Genomic DNA, 15387 nt, shown 5'->3' with positions numbered 1-15387 from the left:
CTTGAACATGAACCATAAAACGAAAATAAAAAATATGATAAAAATAACAAGATTAGAAGAGAAATATCACAACTAGGAAAACGTAAGTTCAATCCCAAACCTGAAAATTTTAATTAAAACCCTCTGCCTCGATATGAATCTATAAGAACAGTTCAAGTTGAAACCCCACAGGTCCGGATTATTTTGCCGTCCCTAAGAGCAAGCCAACATGGAACTTTTCTGAACAATGGTGGCATGCAAAAAGGAACAATTACTAAGGCAACAACTCTCAAACTCACAACATTTATTCTTGGTAAAACTATGAACAAAGACACAAATTCGAGTTCCGAGTAAAGTTACACTATCAAAAAGAAATGGTAATGTACTATACAAAGGAAAGATGATTCCGAAACATAAAAATTCCGTGAAAACGCATCCTACGAGATGTATTTGGACATGAAATCCGAGATTAAGTTGCTTGATAGCAGCAGAGTACAATTTATGTGAAAATAGAACAAAGTGAACAAAATGGATGGACAATCATCAATTACACATATAACTTGTAAGGCATAGACCAGCAGAAGGAAAAAAACAAAACAAAACGAAACAATCATATGACCTATATGATTAATGTGCATGATGCCATTGCCAACCACCATCACTGATCCGCAACTTCAGTTTCTGACACTCTTTATCTGAGGAAAATTTGTTTGCATGTAACTTGGTTTAGAGTACTAGGGCGTGATTCCGACGGGTATGCTCAATTACATGTTGAACATAGGCGTCAAATATAACTACTTTAGGAAAAAAATGAAGAGTCTGAATAACATAAAATTAACGGACCACCTGAAAATGATGTTGCCCCCTTTCAGGTTGCAGATTATAATATGACACACAAACATTTGTTCTGCTTCGGTTGGCTTATTGCTTTCTTCTCTGCTCATTGGTGAAAGATAACAAAAGTTAATTTAAAGGAACGCACACAAAAAGCACCATCAAAAAGGTTCCAAGTTCGGAAAAGGTAGCATGAATGCATGGTTGGTTTCAGCCCAGTGCCTAATACTATAAACAAGAAATGGCCAAGCAAACCAAGTTAAAACTTCTCTAAAAAGCAATGGAGAACATCACCAAATGTTTTCAATTTGACCTAAAAAGCAGAAAACCTCTACCAGCGGTAAAAGTACCATGATTGTCCTTGTACTAGGAGTTAGATTACATTTTTTCCCTTTATTCAAAAAATGGGTAATTTTGTTCCTATATATTAGATCAAAGAGCAAACTAGTCCTTTCTGTGAAAAATTTCATCAATCTCTACCGGTAAAAGATGGTATGGCTACCAAAATAACCTGACAGTTATACAAAATGATCACATGTTTCCTCATTTTGATGTACATGAACCAGTTTTTTTAACATTTGAAATGCGTGAAACTTTTAACAAAAGAATCAATTTGCTCTTTGATCTAACATATAGAGACTAATTTGTTCATTTTTTGCGTAAAAGGGGCAAAATGCACTCCAACTCCTGGTACAAGGGCCTCCATGGTACTTATACCCTCAAACAGCAAACTTGAACAATTTCTGAACAAACGGGTTTTCCCTTTTTAACCTAAAGATCATTATCACAAAATGACAAAGGAAAAAGATATTTATTGCTTGTTATGGAAAAGGATTTCCCCTTGTATATATAACCTTAAAACGATGAAATCGTTACAGCTTGTTATGAAAATTTTCATATTATAATTTTCGAAATCCTACCTTTCTCCAGAGGAGGTTGAACAATGACATGCATAGTCGTCACCCCACCAGGAATACTGCAAAGAGGGCTCTGGCATTCTCCCAATGTTTTGTTATTCTCCAGTATTTTTCCTGCACTAATTAGCTTGACATCTTTCATTGTCCTTGGACCATTCTCCTTCTCTGCCGAAATTAAATTTGTATATTTACACATGGAATTTTAGTGACTGAAAAAAAAAGAGCAGAGAGATCTCGTAGTATATAGGAATGGTTAATGCCATTCAATCAGAGACAATTTGCGTGCTTTACTAAAACCCTGGCCCCTGCATTTTACGGTTTTCCTCATGTGTCAAATGCAAGTTAAAGGTAGAGCTAGATGGCAGAACTTAGCTTGACCTAAGCTTTTAGTTGAATCGAGTAACTTCAATTTACAATTAAAACTAACTGCAAATACTTCCATATGCTGACAAAATATACAAAAAAAACGCGAACCACCTAAGAGCGAGAATCGAGAAAGAGAAATTTCTAGATCATCTCTGCTTGGAATTAGACTATAAAATGTTCAACAAAAGTGCCTCATAGTGTTCGAAAAGGACAATCTAAAAGCCACATTTTCCAACAGAAACCCTATGATGCAAAGAAGCAAGCCAAAAACCTTATAATATGTCAATTTATCTGCCAACTTCTTTGGACGAATACAAACATCATTTATCAAAAGAAAAAAAAACCGAGTTTACTGGGAAAAAAAGGCCAAAAACATTCTTAATTCATATATTGTAGCATGTTATCTTGGTTGCCTTGGCAATATTTCATTCATACAGCAACACTGGTAAGGTAAGAATACCATGGAAGTCCTTGTACTAGGAGTCAGATTGCATTTTGCCCCCTCTATTCAAAAAATGAGCAAATTAGTCCCTGTACGTTAGATCCAAGAGCATGTTGATCCTCTTGCTAAGAGTTCCATCTCTACCGTTAAAAACTTGTCCTTGTATGCCAAATGAGGTATTTGTGACACGCCACATGTAACGGTCTGGTTATTCTATCAACCATACTAGTTTTTAATTGTGGAAATGGATGAGATTTAACAAAAAGGACCAGTTTGCTCTTTGATCTGTTGTATAGGGGCTAATTTGCCCAATTTTTTAGTAAAAGAGGCAAAATGCAATCTAGCTCCTAGTATAAGGACCTTCATGGTACTTTAGAGCATTTCTAATCAATTTACTGATCAAAGAATGTAATTTAGTCCTAAGGAAATAAAGTACAATAGAATTATTCTATTTTCTTGCATTGTTTCTCTCATCTGAATATTAAACCCACAATACAAATATACTATACGAATTTCGGAAAGCAATGTCATATGGAACAATGAAACATCAAGCAATAAACAATTAGATAAAGAACATATAGAAAATACAATATTCATTTGGATTTAATCAAACACCAAATAGTACAAGTAAACTATCCAAACTTCGAAAAAGCAATATCATGTTTCATGATCCTATACTTTCAAACCAAATAGAACAACAAAACATGCACCAATAAAGGTAAAAGTACCATAGAGGCCCCTATACTAGGAATCAGATTGTATTTTGCCCCTTCTACTTAAAAAATGGGTAAATTAGTCCCTGTACATTATATCAAAAAATAAATTGATCCCTTTTGTTAAAAATTTCTTAAAAACTGACGTGATTGATGAAAATAACCATATAGTTGTCACGTGTACCTCAAGCTGACATACATATCAGTTTTTAACAGCAAAAATAGATAGAATTTTTAACAAAATGATTAGTTTTTGCCCATTTTTTACTAGGGGCAAAATACAATTTGACTCCTAGTACAGAGACCTCCATGGTACTTTTACCACCAACAAAAATTAGACGAAAGGCAGATATTCATTCGGTGTTAATCAAAGGCCAAACTGACCTTTAGGCCACTGAGCAAGAACACTTTCCTTCAAGGTTGCAACACTGGTTGCAGGAGGAAAGGTTTTAGGTCCAATATCTGATCCGTCAATCAATCTAAACTTGATTTCTAGTTGATCTTGGACACTAGCCATCTCCAGAAACTTTAAAAGACTTCAAAACCTGAAACCTCGATATGTTTACTTAGGCCCTTTTCTCCTTAATTGTATACAAAAAAGCTCAATGTGGATTGCTGTAATAGATATCAATAGTCCTCTTCAAGTACTTGGTTTTCTCTATTTCTCAACTGGAAATTCTGCAAAATTGAATCGCTTGACTCAAAGATATATTTGAAACAGATATACAGGCAATCTAGTTTAAGAAGGTATGCTAAAGGCAACAACTTAAAAGAGAAAACAAAATAAGCAATCATACACCAATAACAAAAGAATAACAAATCTCCATATTGTAGTCTTTTAAGATCACAAAATTATTTACTCCAAAACCAAAACAAAATTAGAAACCTTGATAGGTTATCTTACTTGAGTCCAAACCCGATCTGTGTCGGTTACTTTTTGCTGAAAAACTCCAAGCGTTGAAGAAGAGAAAAAGAGAAACCAGTAAAATAAGCAAATAAGCAAACACCCACCAATAAAAAAGAAGAACAAATCTCCAAACTATATAGTCTTTTAAGATCACAAAATCAGCTTGAAATCCAAAATAGGTCACTCCAATACTACAAAGAAGTGAAAAAGCTTGATGGGTTAACTTACTTGAGTCCAAAACCGATCTTGGTCGATTTGAAAATTTCAAGAAAATGAAGAAGAGAGCCGCTGCCGCTGCTTTGATATACTGTTTTGATCATATCAAAGTCAATAATGAAAAAGAAAGAGAGAGAAATAAGACGAAGAAGAGATCAAATGAGAAATCTCCTTCATAATCGAGGCTGTTTCGGAGTTTTCAAAGTATTCTAAATGCATGGTCAATGCTTCCATTCTTGCCTTCTCCTCCCAATTTCCTAAGACGATGAAAATGGACAGATTTCTTTCTTTTTCTTCCTCTCTTTCACAAGGAATAAATATTTAAAAAAATAACACTTTTTGATTTTTTTTTAAAACGACCACTCTAGTCCCTCTCAATTTTGATATTGAGCAAATTGATCCCTCTTAAAAAATCGGAACAATTTATTCCCTGCCGATTTTGAAAGTGATAAACTAATGACAATTAACCACAATGTTAATATTTTCCTTCAATTTTAGATAAATTTGACTGGTATAATAACAAATTTAGCTCTCATAATTTACACATTCTATTAAGTTGGTCATGATTTAACAGATTTAGCCCACAATATTATTATAAATATGTAAAAGTTGAGGCTAAATTTGTTGAATTTTTTAGAATCAATAATAAATTAATAAAATATGTAAACGTTTAGCGCTAAATTTTTTATTATACCAATTAAATTATGCACAATTGATGAAATACATTAACATATTGATTAATTGTCATTTATTGTTCACTTTCAAAATTGACAGGTTGCTCCAACCTTTTTGAGAGGGACTAATTTGCTCAATTTTGAAATTAAGAGGGATTAGAGAGATCTTTTTTCCTAATTTTTTTAATTACAATATTATAAAAATTATTATTTAAATAAATTTAAGGGTAAACTACACTAGTAGTCACTCGACTATTAGTAAACTTCTTTTTTATCACTCAACTATTAAAAGTTAAAAAATGGTCACCTAACTATTAGTAATTTTCGTTTTAGCTACATAACTATAAAAAAGTTACAAAATGATTACCCAACTATTCACTTTGTTTTATTTTTGTCACTAGTTGGCTAACCATGGTAGCTTTTTAAATTCGCATAATAACAAAAATAACCGTCAACATTTATAAATTATATCAATTTAGTCTTGATTCTAAAAAACTGACCCTCAACATTTATAAATTGTGTAATTTGATCTCTCTCTTTTTTCACTTTTTCTTTTCCTTATAACGTTGAGGGTTAATTTTAAAAGAATGAGAAAAGATGAAAGTTATTATTTTAAAATTTTGGATGTTTCTATTATTTGTATATTTCCAATAAAATTTAGCTGATAAATTTGTTTTTTAGCTCTTTAGTTGAAAAGGTCACAAAAAAAGTAAAATTGCAAAAATACCAAATTACACAATGTGTTATTGGTTAGATTGTTTAAAATCAAGATTAAATTGGCACAATGTATGAATGTTGAGGGTTAAAGTTGTATTATGCCAATTTAAAAATCTACCACCATTAGCCCTTTGTTGACCAAAAAAGATAATATTAAATAATTGGGTGACCATTTTGTGGCATTATTTGATTGGCCATTAGGTTTTTTTAACATCTATTAAAAGATAGACTGAAAAACATAACGAAAGCATACTTCAAGTACTTAATTGGGAAACGGGTATACTTTTAAGTACCAAATTGGACCCAAAAAAGTTTACATACCAAAATAAAAAAAAACAAGTATATAGTTGTTTAATCAATTTGTCATTGTAACATTTGTTTAATCAATCTTTGTGCATTTCATAATTGTAGCACTTCTTAACACTATATTAATATAGATTATCAGCTATAAAAATATTAGTTAAATAAACATCAGTTCTTAACCTAATGCAATAAATACAAAACTGTTGATACAGGATATCAACAAGGTTAGAGAAAGAGGAGGGGATGGTGATGAGGAAGGTTGATTCACACGCATAGGGGCCGAAAGCCGAAAAAGTAGGAGAGTGGAAGGGAGAATCGAGGGGAGAGGGTGATGGCTTGGCCTTTTAGGCTTTGTTGGAAAGAAAGGAGAGACCCCCTTTGTAACACCCATAACCCCTATCTGTCGCCAGAACAGGGTTACAAGGCATTACCATGTAAAACACGGCTCAAAATAGTCATATTACACATGCTTTATATGTGGTCATGCAAGGGGATGGTGATAAGGAAGGTTGATTCACACACATAGGGGCCGAAAGCCGAAAAAGTAGGAGAGTGGAAGGGAGAATTGAGGGGAGAGGGTGATGGCTTGGCCTTTTAGGCTTTGTTGGAAAGAAAGGAGAGACCCCTTTTGTAACACCCATAACCCGTATCCGTCGCCAGAACAGGGTTACAAGGCATTACCATATTACACATGCTTCATATACACACCCAAATCAATATATTATATATATATCCGGTCATGCAAATTCGGTCATGCAAATTAACTTCTATAACATTTAAATCACATTCAACCTTTGCCATCCTATGTTAAGCCTAAATAGTCAAATCATAATAATGGCATAAACATTTCATAAACTTAAAAGAACACATACCAATGCAAATATTTCATACTTACAATAATAAGTCAATTACCATAATCGATCATACCACTATGTATACATATAACACATTTTGTAATTCAAGCATTAAAACCGTTGGTCCTTTACATACCGAATTATCAAATAACTTGTCAAAGACATATATATATGTTTACAATTCATCAACCGAATATATAATAATATATCAATTTCCATTTTCAATCCATTTCACCAATGTACTCATGCCATTACAAATTTACTCAAATTAACCATTTCAATTTACCAATATTCATAGCATAACATAGTCCACACATAATGAATACAACCAAATTCAAAATTAACATATAACTAAATACTTAACTACATGATTTGATCACCAATGCCAAATCACAAACTAGATTATGACCATCACCTATATTTAAATCACATAAATCGAAATAACCATTATTTCATCTTCAATATATTTCATATTTTACCTATTTAATCAAGCCAAATCTAAATACCATTCCATCACACAAATTAGACCATAATTCATACTTACAAATTAAACTAATACATGACCGAAAATTACTATCATTAGCATCATTGACAAACCACAACCATAACACATCCATCATCCATATCAAGCTTACCAAAATAAAATAATTATAAACCATACCTATATATATATCATTACGTCTTATCAAATTCATATACCAAGCATACCCCACGCCTTTACTATGACCAAAATTACTTAAACCTTGGATCATTAGCATTAGATCAAGCCATTTTCGCATGGCTAAATATATATACAAAAACTAAATTAAAACTAGCCTATACATGCCACATAACCAAAAACTCAAATCTTTAACTTACCAAAGCCATAACCGGATAGTGTGATCACGACTCCAACGTCTTCCAACCCGAGCAAGTCTTTGGAACTCTAAAAACATAAGAAGAACACATAGAGTAAGCAATTATAGCTTAGTAAGTCATAAGCAAATATATAACTTAACAACATTTAATTAGTTACAACAAAATCAAATCATGTTTTCAATATTCATATACATTTCCATAATCGAAAAATACATTTATCAAACACGTATTATACCTCAAATCCATATTTAACCGAATACACATAAGTTTAACATTTGACCGAATATATATATAATGTCGTTCACATGTGCAGCTCTCATTTTTTTAACCTCATTATTACATATCAAAATTTGACCGAATATAAACTACATTATCAACTCATTTTTTAACCAAATTAAATTACACTAGCATAATCACATTTAACCTCAAGCTTAACGTTTCATATAAAACATGTGTTTTCTTAAGTAAATCTTATCTTAACCGAATGTATATGTATATATATTCAAAGTGTCAATCAATTTAAAGACATAATATCATTATATATCCGAATATATATTTACACACATATACATATAATTTTATATCAAAATATAACATCATATGCATATACATAACATATGGCCGAATATACTCCACTAATGTACATATGTTCACATTAGTAACTTATTTAATTTGTATCATATACCAACTGGCCAACTTGCCTTATTTTTATATAGGTAGTCAACTAACTCATACCTGATCGTTTTAGCTCGTTTTACACCTTCGATCACAACTTATCATTGCCCGTTGAACCATTCGGAATTTAATAGGATACTCGGATAATCACATATATCGAACAATGCCAACGTCCCAGACGTGGTCTTACGTGCTATCTCATATCGATGCCACTGTCCCTGATAGGGTCTTACACGAATCAAATACGATGCCAATGTCCTAGACATGGTCTTACACGTAAACACAAGTCGATGTCGACGTCCCAGACGTGGTCTTACACGAAAACACATATCAGAGTACTATGTCATGACATAAGTATCCTATCTATTCCTAGGGTTCGTACGAGGCTTTCAGGCGTTGATTATCAATCGAATCAAACTCGAAACAAAATCTGTATCTCGATAATCACATTCAGCCAAAGCATATAACAAATACAATAATTTAATTTATTACTTATCATTTATATATTCTTGAATTTAACAACATTTAAATGCTTATCGACTTACCTCGGATATTGACGGACACAGTCGACTACTCGACTACTTTCGACTTTCCCCGATCTAATTTCGTTTTCTTCTGTTCTTGATCTAAATAAGTTCAATTTTAACTAATTTAACCACATATTCATTCAATTAAATCCAAAAACACATAAATGGGAAAATTACACTTTTGCCCCTAACATTTCACATTTTTCACAAATTAGTCCCTATTTCACAAAAATACAAAATAAACAAACTTTCCTTGCACAATAGTTTGGCCGAATATGCACTAAGCTCATATAAGTTCATGCATGCCATTTATTTCACATTTTAGTCCCTCAATTTATTATTTTTTCAATTTAGCCCTAATTACTCAAAATAATCAAAAATTCAATTTCAACATATATATATCCATTTCATATCTTTTATTTTTTATCATTAAACAACAAAATCACAAGCTTTCAACAATGGAAAAACACAAAATCATCATCAAATTCAAAAATTTAAGCATGGGTCGAGTAGTATTCGAAACAACGATCTCAAAAACATAAAAATCATCAAAAACCGAAACCGAAACATACCTTAATTTGCTTGAACAAGGGCCGAATACCTAGCTTGGTTTTCTTATTTTCTTTCTCTTTTCATTCGGCACAAAGATAATGAATATGGCCACTTTCTTATGTTTTGTTTTTATTATAATAACATTATAATATACAAATTATTATTATAACCTTTATAAATAATAATAAAACTATATATTATAAACATAATGTCGTCCACTATCTTTTCAATGGTCAAATTGCAACATAAAACCCCCATATTTAAAGAACAACCACTATGCGGTCCTTTTACAAATAACCACTAAATTTTTATTTTACGCAATTTAATCCTTTTATTTAATCAGGCACTCAAACAACAAAATTAAAGCACAAAATTTTCACACAAGTAAATTCATACATAATAAACACAGAAAATAATTTTAAAATATTTTTCTAACTAGGATTTATGATCCTGAAACTACTATTCTGATTAGGGTTAAAATCGGACTGTTACACCCATTCTATACAGTGCTTTGAGGGTATTTATAGGAGATGTGATGGTTCCTAGGTGGTCCCCTATTGAGGAGAGTGCACCTAATAATAACAGATGGCTTAACAGAGGACTCAACCGGGTGGTGAAGGATGGACAGTTCCTTTCATGTGGGGGATAGAATGACCATCTAAATGGTACAAGGTGAAGGGTTGTTCGCGAGTCTCTCTAATTGGTTTTCATGTTGCACGTGTCCTTATTGGGGTAGAGGGATAACAATAGTCCCCTCCCCCAATCGAGAGATAGGTTATAAAGTGATTGTGCCTCGAGACCATCTACAAGTTGCCCTTGCAATGGTAGTTGTTACAAATGAAGCAACAGGACGAAAGATGCAATTTTTAGCCTGATGATTTGAGAATGCATGATGCCTTGCGCTATTGAAATTCATGTTTACCCATTTTAACAATGTGTGAGTGGATCCTAAAACGGGTATATGTAGGGGGTTTTAGTGGAATCTACATTATGGTCAACATTCATGTCTATAAAAACTGTCTCCGCTTCCCTAGTCGAAGGAAATATTATAAAATGACCTTGCCTGAGACGAAAATCAATGGTAAGATTTCTATATCGTGAGTAAGGTCAATTTGGTTTAAGTAAAATTTGTTTGTATTTCTTCTTACAAAAATGGTGGTAATTCACAAATATTTGGAATTGTTAAAACTAACGTTGATAATGGTAATATAAAACGATTACAAAGCATAAAGAAAAGAAAAATAAAATACATAGATTTTACGTGAAAACCCTTTCAAGAAAAAACCACGGGTAGAGGAGAATAAATTCACTAATGTTGAAAACTGAATGACACAAGAGGAGTTTCGGCCCTTGGCCTTAAGCCCTACCCAGATCCCTTAATTTTACTACTATATTTTCTTTAACAGGAATTTGAGTTATACAACTCTAACAAGGATTGTGCTTACATCATAAGCATTGCAAATGTTTGTAGGTATTTAAAATTATGCTAACATTGAAGGTAAAACGACCATTCAAAATTAGGCTTGCCTCGAAGGCTATAGCAACCATTCGAAATTATGCAGATTTAATGAGATGAACCACCACTTGATGGATTAACCCTTAGTGGAAGGGTGTGAGAGCTGTAACTTGGGTGGTTCCGTGGAAGGGTACTTTGGGAGTAATCGTGGGAAGGTACTCATGGGAAGGTATCGTGGAAGGGTACTTGTAACACCCCTATACCCAACCCGATTATCGAATTAATTATAGAAGTGCTACATTGGTTTTCAGAAACTATAATAATAATGTCTAAATAATATAACATTATAATTTGTACATATTAGTTCCATTATTTTAGTATATATATTTTTTATTGGTATTTGGGATAACCCAAAATTAATTTTTTTTAACCATTCTTGCATTTAGAACAATATAGTAAAGTGAAATAAGGGCCATTGTGAAAAATAGGGAACCGCGTTTAAGTTTGAAATTCAAAGGATAATTTGCCAAATTAATTCTTAAAGTTTACCCAATTTAACCATTGTTCAAATCTCAAAATTTTAAGCCAATTTAATTCAAATATAAATCGTAATTAAGCATTTTAAAAATCCAATTTTCTTATATTACTTAATTAACATTTAAACTATTTCATATGAATTAAGCCAACATCAAGTTTCACATTTAAGTCCCATAATATTCAACCTTAATACACACACCTAGGTACATGCCATTTATTGAAACAACAGAAATTCATACTTTACCCCTTCCTCGGATCCACTGATATGATGAGATGAGGTGTGTAATGACCCAAAAATTCAAGGGCATCGGAAAAGTATAATATCAGGCCTCCGTCTTAGTAAATTGAGTTCGAAAATAATTATTAGAAATATTTTTTTTATTTACTAAACTAGTTGTGTGTTTAATTAGGTTTTAGATAGGTGAATTTAGCTTAATTAAGAGTAATTAGTAAAAAGGATTAAGTTACAATAGAAGTGAAAGTTTAATTATAGATTAAAATAAAATAAGATGGACTAAATAGGTAAATAAGCCAATGGCTTAAGATTAGGCGGCATAAGCATAAAAAATCTAAAATTTTTATGTGTTAAAAATATATTATTAAATTAGTATTATTAAATTATTATTATTATATTTTAAATAAAAAAAGTTGACAAATGTATGGTGCAAATGAAGACATGTGGAAAAATGAAATACATGTATTAGTAATTATTACATATTTACTTATCATTTAAGTAAATAATATTATAATATATTATTATTATTATTAACTAATGCATAAAAGGAATAGAATAAAAGAAACAAAAGAAGAAATAGAAACAGAATAGCTAAAAAGAAACAGAGAAAGAGACGAAAACAGGGGAAGAAAAGGGGAAAGAAAAGAAAGGGGAAAAATTTAGATTTTGAAGCTTGAAGTTTAATAGGTAAGCTAAATCAAGTCCTTTGATGTTTTTTTTAGAACCCTAGAGTGAAATACTCTTGGATTTAAGTTGAAAATTTGAAAGTTAATAGATTTTTTATAGTAGGGTTTATGTTGAATAAATGATGGAATTGAGGGTTTATTTGATAGAATTTCTAGTTAGAGTTGTAAAAGGATTAAATTGTGAAGTAAGCTATAAGTTTTATGTTTGTAGGGATTAAATTGAGGAAAATTCGAAATTAATGAAATATGCTGAAAATTTGGTAGTTAAATTTGAGTTTAGAATAAATTTGAATAGAAATAGAGGGTGAATTAAATTAGAAAGTAAATAAATTTAGTTAGGATTAAATTGGAATTAAAGTATAAATTAGATAGAAATTCTATTATTATTATAAATTAAAGTTGTAATTGATGGTGTAAATTATTATTATTTTCGTAGCTAACAAAGAACTCGAGGCATCGACACACAAAGAAAAGGAGAAGGTTATTGAGGAATAATCGAGCAAAATTCGGGTTTGTATTACTATAATTCAAATTATTTATTATTTGATGTTAAATTTAAATTATGTGTATGGTAAGCATATAATAAGGTAAGTGACTTTATTGAATTGAATTTGAAAAAAAAATAAATTGAATAAGAAAAGTATGTGTTGGTATTGAACTGTGTTTTAATTAGTGAATGGAAAAAAAAAGAAAGAAAGTATAATTAATATTGAAAATGAATTCTTGAAATCAAAAGTGAAAATTAGATTGTGAGATTTATATACCCTATTAACTAGTCGGGCTAAGTCGGATATAGTTGGCATGCCATAGGATTTGGATGAGTACGGGATTCATCGGCCTTGCCGATCAGGCACTTTATGTGTCGTATATCAGGCACCTCGTGTGTCGTTTCAGGCACTTATGTGTCGTATACTGATCAGGTACTATGTACCATTTTAGGCACAATGTGCCGTACTGGTGTGTTTGGGTTGGAATCCGTGTATCCATCAAAGTCCAGATTGTTAATAGGGTGAATAATTAAAATGAGAAAATCAAATGAATTTGATCGATTGTGGTATTGAATATGAGAAAATTTAAAATTTGCAGATTGAAATTGATATTGAAAATGAAAGGCATGAATTTAATGTTTATGTAGTGATTGAAATTGCTACATGTGATATGTGATTGAGATTGAAGAATAGCTAAAATTGTATTGTTATTGTTAAATAATAAAAGTTTATGAATTAATTGTTATTTAAGAAATTGAATAGTTACATGCTTGGTAATTATAATTTTTTATTGCTATTATAATTTGAATTATGGTAATACCACTGAGTATAAAATACTCAGCGTACGGTTGTTTCCGTGCGCAGGTCGAAAATGGGTCAGAGTCTCGGTTCAGCATCCAGGACAATCCCGACTCTGACATAGAGATTTTGGTGATGTCTTCTTCCTTAATTGAAAGTGGCATGTACATAAGAATTATAATAGTTATTTTGGTATGTTATATAGTTTTGTTGTAAAGTAAGATATTATGTGTTTTGATGATTATGTTAGTAAAATGGTAGAAGTCCTTTATGGCATTGGTATCAAATTGAAATGGCTTGATTAGTTTTATGTGTTAATTAGAAATGATAATAAGACTTTTATTAATTAAGTTATTATGTCAATATGTCAAGTAAGATTTAAGTATATAAATGCTTTGGTTGAAATACTGGAATTGGGTTGGTTATGCTTGAAATTTTTGCAGGGGTTATATGTAAAAATAAGCAGAAATACTGTCGAAATTTTTATATAAAAAAAAAGAATGAATGTAATCAATTATTAAACTTTATATGAATTTATGATTTATTTTAATATGTTGGTTATTTATTTAAAAATTATTTGTAAATTGTTTGATATGTCCGGTAATGCCTCGTAACCCTGTTCCGGTGACGATTTAGGGTTAAGGGGTGTTACAAGGTGCCTTCAATCTTCAAAGATCATTTTCTTCTACTTTTAACCTACGGGTATAAACATGCATTAAGCTATTGCTAGCTTAGTAAGTACAACTATTATTTAGATCATAATATATATTATAAATTATAACTTATTTATTATTACTACACAAAATCATTTAAATGACCTATTTATATTCATCATACATAATTTACCAATCAATTCACTTATTTTTTTACAATTAGGTCCACATTTATTATTTACTCATTAAATACCAACTGAACATATTGATTTAATTATCATCTATATAATACTAGAATCGCATGCTTTATTTTAAATTCTCATTTACTCTATTTAGCTAAAATTTCTGATAATTTACTTTACTTATTTCAACCATATATATTTTTTTCTCAATTTCATAACTTTTCAACACATATAATCTATATGAATCAATAATCACTAAAATAATTTTGTACCTTTTTCAGAGGCCCAGTAGACTTAATAAAACACACAAGATATACGAAACAGAATAGAACACCGCCGAAACAGATGAACAGATAGCACAAATGTGCTAATCAATGAGCACTGACGTGCTAATAATCAGAGAGCACTTACGTTCTAATAACCAGAGAGCGCGCTAGGGTTCCTTAATGGCATGCCACTAACATCCCATAGTTTTTATCTCGTCTACTTGGGCAATTCATAATATACACACGTCACTTTTACATTTTTTACCATTTAATCCTTATAACAATACTTCGTATAATTATATCTTCCTTTTTTATTAACACATGTAACTTGTCTCAATATTTAATAATCTTCCATAATTCCACTAATAATTCTTATTATACATTTCACCTATCACTTTTACTTATTTTACAATTTATACCTCATCATGACATTTCGTGTAGGAATATCTTTTTCTTTCAATTTCGTATATAATATATTTCATTTCTCTATTTAACTTTTATATTCCACCATAATTTCTTATCACATTCACATGTCATTTTTATTATTATTTT

General features: G+C 31.0%; 1 protein-coding gene across 3 annotated transcripts; it reads right to left on the bottom strand.

The window, feature by feature from the left end:
• Positions 1-399: 399 nt before the first annotated feature.
• On the bottom strand, positions 400-4669 carry LOC107888553 (membrane-anchored ubiquitin-fold protein 2). 3 transcript variants are annotated; one of them, XM_041101565.1, is made up of 6 exons: positions 4387-4668; positions 4156-4199; positions 3636-3929; positions 1734-1895; positions 826-915; positions 400-674 (listed from the first exon to the last, which is right to left on the bottom strand). In XM_041101565.1, exons 3-5 carry the CDS (start codon positions 3766-3768, stop codon positions 860-862), a joined length of 351 nt encoding a protein of 116 aa, XP_040957499.1. In that variant the 5' UTR covers positions 3769-3929; positions 4156-4199; positions 4387-4668; the 3' UTR covers positions 400-674; positions 826-859. The 3 variants fall into 3 exon arrangements, with proteins under 3 accessions (XP_040957499.1, XP_040957500.1, XP_016668196.2); XM_041101566.1 differs by having other exon boundaries at positions 4156-4191; XM_016812707.2 differs by lacking the exon at positions 4156-4199 and having other exon boundaries at positions 4387-4669.
• Between the last annotated feature and the right edge of the window lie 10718 nt (positions 4670-15387).

This window comes from Gossypium hirsutum, chromosome D09 (genome assembly GCF_007990345.1).
Source record: "Gossypium hirsutum isolate 1008001.06 chromosome D09, Gossypium_hirsutum_v2.1, whole genome shotgun sequence".
Lineage (NCBI taxonomy): Eukaryota > Viridiplantae > Streptophyta > Magnoliopsida > Malvales > Malvaceae > Gossypium > Gossypium hirsutum.
This window is presented reverse-complemented; position numbering and strand designations above follow the sequence as displayed.

What these genes read in the sequence shown, in the direction of transcription:
- LOC107888553 (XM_016812707.2), bottom strand. Translation starts at nt 3,768, where the DNA reads ATGGCTAGTGTCCAAGATCAACTAGAAATCAAGTTTAGATTGATTGAC. An exon ending in TCTTGCTCAGTGGCCTAAAG is followed by an intron (nt 1,896 to 3,635) that starts GTCAGTTTGGCC and finishes TAATTTCGGCAG; the next exon opens with AGAAGGAGAATGGTCCAAGG. An exon ending in TCAACCTCCTCTGGAGAAAG is followed by an intron (nt 916 to 1,733) that starts GTAGGATTTCGA and finishes ACCAATGAGCAG; the next exon opens with AGAAGAAAGCAATAAGCCAA.